This window comes from Vigna radiata, unplaced genomic scaffold (genome assembly GCF_000741045.1).
Source record: "Vigna radiata var. radiata cultivar VC1973A unplaced genomic scaffold, Vradiata_ver6 scaffold_282, whole genome shotgun sequence".
NCBI lineage: Eukaryota > Viridiplantae > Streptophyta > Magnoliopsida > Fabales > Fabaceae > Vigna > Vigna radiata.
The window spans coordinates 119,156-127,632 of NW_014542222.1; the positions used below are offsets into that span (position 1 = coordinate 119,156).

At 32.7% G+C, this 8,477-nt stretch overlaps 1 protein-coding gene across 1 annotated transcript in view; it reads right to left on the reverse strand.

Moving 5' to 3' along the window:
- Nucleotides 1-5,148: 5,148 nt before the first annotated feature.
- Nucleotides 5,149-8,477, reverse strand: part of LOC106779487 (cytochrome c oxidase-assembly factor COX23, mitochondrial) — a 13,107-nt gene continuing 9,778 nt past the window's right edge. The window contains exon 3 of the mRNA XM_014667600.2: nucleotides 5,149-5,462. Coding sequence (XP_014523086.1) covers nucleotides 5,415-5,462 — 48 coding nt within the window. The 3' untranslated portion in view covers nucleotides 5,149-5,414. The remainder of the gene's footprint in view (nucleotides 5,463-8,477) is intronic.

Below are 8,477 nucleotides of genomic sequence, written 5' to 3' on the forward strand. Positions count from 1 at the left end.
TCAACGATCAACCTCTTGCCTATATTAATTCTGGAAATGAACATCAGGTTTATAAGGGAAATAAAGCCTCTTATTGACTAAAACAAGCTCTATAAGCTTGGTATAGTCAAATTGATGCTTATATTTTGAAGGAAGGACTTAAAAAAGGCCCATATCACACAAGTTTTGTCAAGATTGGTGATGGAGGGAAAATGTTAATTGTGTATTTATATGTTGATGACTTAATCTTCACTGGAAATGATGGTGTTATGTTTGAGAATTTTAAGAAGTCTATGATGCTTGAATTTGATATGACAGATCTTGGAAAATTGCATTATTTTTTGGGTATTTAAGTAAAACAATATGGAACTTTTATTTCTGGAAAAAAAATATACACAAAATTCTAGACATATTCAAAATGAAAGGATTGCAATCCAGTCATCACACCTATAGGACAAGTTTGAAGTTGGTTAGAGAATATAGAGCTAAGAAGGTTGACAACACTGTTTACAAGTAAGTTGTGTGAGAAGTCTAATATACTTGACAACTACAAGGCCAAACATAATGAATGTTGTAAGTATTATTAGTAGATACATGAAATGTCAAAGAGAGATACATCTTCTTGCAATAAAAAGAATTTTTGTTACTTGAAATGACCATTGAATATGACTTATTCTTTCAAAAAGGGGAAAGTTGGATTTGTTTGGCTTCGCAAATAGTGATTATGCAAGTGATCTTTGTGATAGAAAAAGTATGATGGGTTATCTCATGGTGCTAAAAATAGCAACCAATTGTCACTTTATCAACAATTAAGACTAAGTTAATAGCTGCAACAATAGGAGCATGTCTAGCTATTTGATTAAGAAATATAAAAAGAGTGATTTTTGAATAGAAAAAAGAGTGGATTTGTGGGTCCCAAATGAATTGGCTTATTCAAGAAAGGTTTCATTCTTTGGAAGATCTATCTCGTGTTTGGTATTGTAAGATCTAGGAAAATAGGGGTCTTAGAAATAAAGTAGTCTTGAGATATTGTTATATATAATTAGATTTATGGCTAGATAATAATAATATATATTATTGATAGACTGGTTATAATAAATTAGAATAAAAAGTATTATTATAAGTGAGAAAATATTAAAGATAGAGTTGGATGGATTTATAAATATTAAGATATAGATAAAGAGGTGGTTTTGTGTTTAGAAACCCTATAAACTCTAAATCAAAGAGAGAAAACAAAGGAAGAAATGAAATTGACATTTTGGGAGAAGAAGAGATAGAGCAACGAGAAACTCTTGGTGTAAAGGAAGATTGGTGGTGTTTTAGGATTATAGATAAAGCCTTATGATTGGCCAAGGTATGGGAAAGCTAACCTTTGTTTGTTTATGGTTGTATGCCATATGTATTCTTGATTATCTTGATTTTTAATCCTTGTTTTGATACATGTGTATATGATTATAATTATATGTGGTTATTGTTGGGTAAGAGTTTGTGTATGAATGAGCATAGGGTTTATGTAATATTTGTTATGATTTTTCCCTATGAATGTATTATGTATGTTTTGTTGGGTTATCCCAACAAAGTGTTTGATGCTAAGGGAGAACAAAGTTATGATGTTTAGGGGTTTCATGCAAATATATGTTGTAAGTGTTGAGATATTGGGCTCCCTTCCTATGTGGAGAATAGGCCAAATAATGTGGACCATTATGTCTCAATTTGTTTTAAGTGAAGATGGATCAGATTAGCAGGGTAGATTAAAGCCATTTGAAGAGAGGCAAAAGCCAAGTGAGAGAGAAAGGAAGAGAAGAAGTCATTCCCGCATAACATAAAACCTACCCTAGTGTTTTCGCCGTTGTGAAGTCGTTCACCATTGTGAAGTCGTTCACCGTTGGATCGGGCTGAGTTTTGGACAGTGGGTTTCATACTTATGGTTCTTCATAATGACCTTTTGGATCGTCAATCAAAAGACTATTTTGGGAGAAAAAGCCTCCCACCAGCAGCTTTGTTTTGGAGAATTTCATAAAATCTGCACTGGTGTTTTCATCGTTGTGAAGTCTTTCACCATTGGCTTGGGCTGATTTTTGAACAGTGGGTTCCAGAAATATGGGTTATCATTCTAACCGTTTTGATCTTCAATCAGAGGTCTAGTTTTTGAGAAAACTGTCTTGTATTAGCAACTCTGTTTTGGAGAATTTTCATCTTTTTGGTTCTCATTTGTAGGCATTATGCTTAGTTAGTTTGGCTTATTGAAAACCCTATTTGATGTTTTATTGGAGACTCTTTTGCACCCTATTATTGGGAGTATACCATGTCAATGATTGGATCTAGATGGTTCAAGTGATGCATTATATGTGCTTGAGTATGTTTACATAGGTATATGATGCTTGAATGCATGTATGATGTGTTAACTATGTTTCCATGTGATCTAGGGTTAATGTAAGTATGTTTGAATGCTTGAATCATGTCTAAGATGTGTTTCGATTCGGCAATAATCGATTATCATTAGTTATAAATTATTATCTACGCGTTGGTTTTGAATGTGGTTTCTGGAATAATCGATTATTTGGGAGAATAATCGATTATCCCTTCCTGTGTGATGTTTATGGGTAAATTTCACTGAGATAATCGATTATTACAGTGCATTTTGGTGAAAAAGGAAGATTTTGATGAAGAATGGACGTGAACCAAGCCTGAGGAATTGTGGAACATGATAATAATCAGAGATTGAGGTTAGTGGTTATGTTTAGGGTCAATTTGACTTATGGTTGAGAGTGGAGCATGAGTGAGTGTTGGGATGTACCTGAATATGTAATTGATGAGCATGAGAGTGGAGAATAAGTCTACTTGTTGTACCTCATAAATCCTGGTTCTATCTACGAATAGGTGCTTCCTTTTTCCTTGTGTGCATTGGAAGGAGGTGATCTGTAGGGGAGGCTACAAATGTCTTGTAAGGGAGGCTACAGTGAGTTGTAGGAGTGACTACAGTCAATTAGGTAGGGTACATGAGTGAGATGAACTCTTTCCACTATGGTATTATGGTACGATGATGCTCATGGTGTTGTTCGTGACTAGGATAGTCATGATGGTGGTGTATCTATGATGATGATCATGGTACTTGAGATGCTCCATGTTTTGTTATGTTGATAGTAGTGTCATTATAATAGTTATAATAAGTAGTTAGCATGGGTGCTAATGAGTGGATAGATCATGGGTCTATGTGTGAGATGTTAGTGATGACATCAAGAGTTAGAGATCAAGAATCGATGGTCGAAGTGCAAGGATCGAGGATCTAGGATTGAGTAATTCAATATGATTGAATTATTTATGATAGAGGATTATGAAACCTATTGTTATTACTACTGTGTACGGGGTGTTTGATTATGGTTGATATAATCAGAACGTATGTATCTTGTTGTGTTTGGTTATGGTTAGTATAATCAAAAGATATGTATCTTGTTGTGTGTTTGATTATGGTTCATATAATCAGTATGTATGTATCTTGTTGTGATGATTGTTTTATCGGTAGTTTAGTCCATATATGTTTGTGTTTGTGTGCTTGTGAATGAAATTATCGGTAATGATCGTATAATGTGTTATATACAAGCAGATAATGTTACAGATGTTCCAAAGACATGATTGACTCGAGAGAAGATAGGGAATAACCTTGGGATTCATTTAAAGTTATTTTGTTTTACAAGTTAAGACAATATAATTAGAGTATTGCCTTCGTTATTTAATTACTCCAAATAATGTAATTGGATAAGATTTTCTTTAACTACATTTTTGTGCTATGATAAATTTTGAATTTTATCAATTTCTAATAATTCGTGAATCGGAATGTTATAAGTACTATATGTTTCCATCCTACAAAAACTTTAAATCATTCTCTAGAAGCTCTCCTCTTCGTCATAAATGACCTACTTGTCCCAAAATGACTTGGTCCAATAAAAAAATCCCAAATTACTATACCTTTCAATGCAATTAAATAGAAAGTCATTCTCGGAGTCCAAAAGATATAATTAAAAATTGTCTAAGAATTATGTTTTACATAAAAAAGTAAATACAAGTATCATTTTCTTATAAATCTAGTAAAAAATGAAGTTATTAATTAAGTTTACTATAGAAGTGAGGATCAAATTACAGATTTGATCATAAAAGTTGTCATGACAAATACATTAAAACGATGCTTGGAGTGAGCATGATTCTTAGTTCAAATTAATGCTGAAAATATTAGTTTAAGGAAGGAATGGTTAAATAAGTTTGTATTTTTTATTCGTAGAGAGAATTGTTAGTTTTCTTTTCTTTTCAATTACCCAGTGAATTTTTTTACGCCTATTTAAAGGGCTTATTCACTTTTACAGTGATGCATCTTGCGTTCGTGGTAGCGACATTGCAAAGATGATGAGCGAAGGAGCTTTAACGGGAGCATCAGCGTTTTCAGGAGAAAGGATACTCCCTGAGAATGGAGGTCTGCAGCGAACTCCTCAACCTTTCCAGCATTACTATGGCGTCCCCCATCTTCTCTGTTGTGGGAAGAAGAAGAAATGTGAAGAAAAACAGGAAAGATGATGTCCTAATGTGAGAACAGTGTGGGAGACGCTACACAGAGACGCTAACTCCCACCATGGAAAAAATATGTTTGGAGTATTTTATAAAAGATATTAATATTTTAACAACTATTTTTAATAATTTTTTAACAACAAGACATATGTCATCACTTTATTAGTTTGTTTGAATTTATGTTTAAAAATATATCTGAAACCAATCACAAGTTATCATGTTATCAAAAAATAGTTGTTAAAATAATTTTTTTCTTTTATAAAATACTTCCGAAATAGGAAAGTATTTTCAAATTCACACTTGTTTGAAAAATAAAATAAAATTGTATTCCAAAATTTGAAAGAACGAGGGTTTCAAAAAAAAATTGAGTCAATCTATGTTTCTCCACGTAAGGTGATGCTTTAAGATGATGCATTGTTCTCTAAAGAAACGTTCATTCTAGCTAATGCTGAATTCTAATATTGTTTTGGCCATGTGCTAGACTCAAGAATATCCACAATTTCATAGAGCACAGATGTTACTTAGTCAGTTGCGTTTTTTATTGCTACCATGTTTTTGCCATAGTCCATTATGCGCTTGCTGCTAGCTAACTGCCATTAATAACATTGGTGCTCACCGATTAACTTAAATTTTCTTGCTAGAATTTAACAGTTAAAACACTTCTATGCATTTAAAAAAGAAAGAAAAAGGAACCTAACTAAGAATTGAGACAAAAAGGGCATAGTGTAGAATACCATTGTACACATTTATTGGAACATCATCTCGCAGCAGCTTCAGAAAGTTTCATAAGCTCAGTGCTATAATAGGTGAACCAGTGATCTTGGTGAAGTCTTGATTTTGTTTTCTATTATACAATCAGTAAAATCCCAGCCAAGGTTTCATGAGAAGAGGGACCGATTTTTATTTCGTTCCAATCGTGCTTCCCTCTGTTAAACAAGGTGAAGGAACTAGTCAAAACATTTCAAGCAGCATTATCAAGCAATGGGTAATACAATGAAAATTAATTTTAGAAACAATATTAGATCTGAGTCAGTCGGCGCATTTATGTCAAAGAAAACAGAGGAAGACTTGGGCATAGTTCCAATGTATTCATGGATATATTGTAGTTAATACGATTATATTTCAACAAATGCAACAGTGCCAAGCTAAATTAGTAGTGCAACGAAATTCATTGTATCCTTGAGAGAGATATTACGACCATTTAATTTATGCGATTCCTTGAGTTAAACATTTATTTTTATATCTCGTGTAACCAAATGGAAACATGCAGGTAATCTGAAATTCATAATAAGAATAAAACAACCAACAAACCCTTTCTCACACTAGGTGGAATTGGCTAAATCGACCAACTGATACCACTATATTCTATCATAAAACATGTTTAGAATGAGAAACACAATACAGGAGATAATGATAAAGAATCCAAAATGACAGTAATATGGTTTCTTAGCTAATAAGACTCATTAAGAGACTGTGGATAAGAGTGATCATTGATTGGATCCGAGTTCAGGACAATCTTGAACACAAACTGATAAAATTGATCGGTTGAAGTTATGGCTATTCAGATAGATGTTAACCTGACCCCACAAGAATCAATTTGGGTTGTCGTTGGAGTAAATATTTAAAAATAAATAAAAAAGAAAACTGGAAAAAATAACCCACTTAGAATAGGAAAAAAAAATCTGACAATTATAAAGTTGAAAGAAAACTGATATCTTATATCAAAAGTTGGATCTTGAAAAGAATAGAGAAATAAAGTTGAAGATTAAAGATAATTACATATATCAAGTACTTTTGGTAGGTTGGTTGGGTACAAAATTTCAAAACAAAACCGGTTACTTCTACTTCATACATTTTGAAATTCATTCAACCTATTAACCCAACTTACTAAATTTTAGCCCGGGTAAGGTTGGTCAGGTGACCTCATGATCATTCCTAGTAGGAATATCCTTCACAGTTATCTCACCTCTCAGAGAAGGCTGTCGTGATTGGCACAGACCTATGTTTTCTAAGGTGTGAGAACAAATGAAAACCAATAAAATTTACGCATGACAAAATTTGTTGACTGCTGGCAGTTTCCAGTAATAGACCTTCATAAACTGAATATTATTTAAAATAAAGAAAAGGGACCATCCATCTACATTAAAGATTTAATAAGATTTGTCTGACATTATCAGCAACAATGTAACAGTTATGGATAATGACATCAACTTGAATAAAAACTGGTTCACCTCTGAAAAGAATATTTTGACAATGAAATTGCAGCAATAATAAAAAAAAAAAAAAAAAAAAAAAAAAAAAAAAAAAAATCCCTGTAAGATGAGTACCGAGTAGTGTTTGCAGAAGAAGAAGAGATGCAATGGTTCCCAAGGAAGATATATCAAGCTCTGACTCCATTTTAAAATTCAGGGGCAAACCAGGAGGGGGATTTGAGTAGGGGAATTAAAAGTGTTAAACAATAAAGATACAGATGAACATTGAGCTGCAGCCGTGTGTTTCTATAACAGCATAAATGATTTTTTTATATTGAGGAAAACAGATCAATACAATAAATAGAGAAGATTTCATATCATCTAATAATAAAGATATGATCCTAAAATAATATAGACATGAACTTGGTATTTTTATTACAAAGATATTATATACTATCCTTATTTCCTGTATCATAACAAGAGAAAGAAGGAAAGCAAATAATCAAATCAGTAATAATTATCGTCAAGATCTCTCTCCCCATCTCTCCATAAAAGCTTCTTATACAAATTAAAGTCATTAACTCAAATGTTGTAGTACTCTATTGTAGACTTTCAAGCTGGTATGTTGAGATAATAAAAAGATCTAGCTCCATTATACACACTAACGATTTGTAGTTAGTCAATTGATCGTATGTTGAAACATACTAATCAAAGAGCTAATCCTGAAAAGGTTGTTGGCTATGATTGATTAGGAAATAACAACAAAGTTACACTGATGACTTCGATGGTCAATTAAGCGAAAAACAGAAAATCATTTTTTATAATGACATGCTGTGGAAAGCGTGAGAAATTCTTGATGCTTAGGAAAGATGGAAGAGTACACATGAAAACTAAGAAAACTTAGGTAGCAATTGGAATACAGAAAAACAATCTGTTCTCTTTGATTCCACCTTACTATATTTGGACCAAAAGGGTAACCCCTGAGCATGAGGCTCCCTTCAAGGGGATTTGGGAAACGAAGAAATGTACATAGCCTCTCTAAATCCCAACTCAGGATGTCTCGAACAAAAGTTTTTATTGTGAAAAATCAAATAAATTAATTGATTCATAAATAAAAGTCAAAATCCTTTAAACATCATTTAAACGAAAACTTGAAACAACCGGTTACAAGCGAAAGAAAAACAGTAAACTGTTCCACATATAGTAAAAGTCAAGAATGTTCCAAAATAACCCAAAAGAAATAAAACCCCATTCTCTCAAAATCCTCGCCGCTTTACGCATCCGCTGGAATATCTATAACTTTATCTGCTCCCATATAACAACACGACTTATACCATCATTGTAAAAACACAAGCAAGCAAGAATAAGCTAACAAAATAAACTTCAAATCACCAATGCAATATTTACATCTCAATTGTTAACTCATCACATCAAACAACATTAATACATAGTAAGACTACAACCAATACTACTATAACAAACCATACATTCCCGTAAAACGGAATCATATATGAAATAGTAAAAGAGATGAGGGAAATCTCCCTTATGTGTCTTTGTATACACATAGGATAATGTATTTATAATAATAAGAGTGTGGGCTAAGCCCAAATACAAATGAACATGTAAATGAAATAAACACAACATCTAACAATATCTAACACTCCCCCTCAAGCTGGAGCATATAAATCATATGTTCCAAGCTTGTTACAAAGATAGTCAATTCTAGGTCCTCGCAAGGACTTAGTGAAT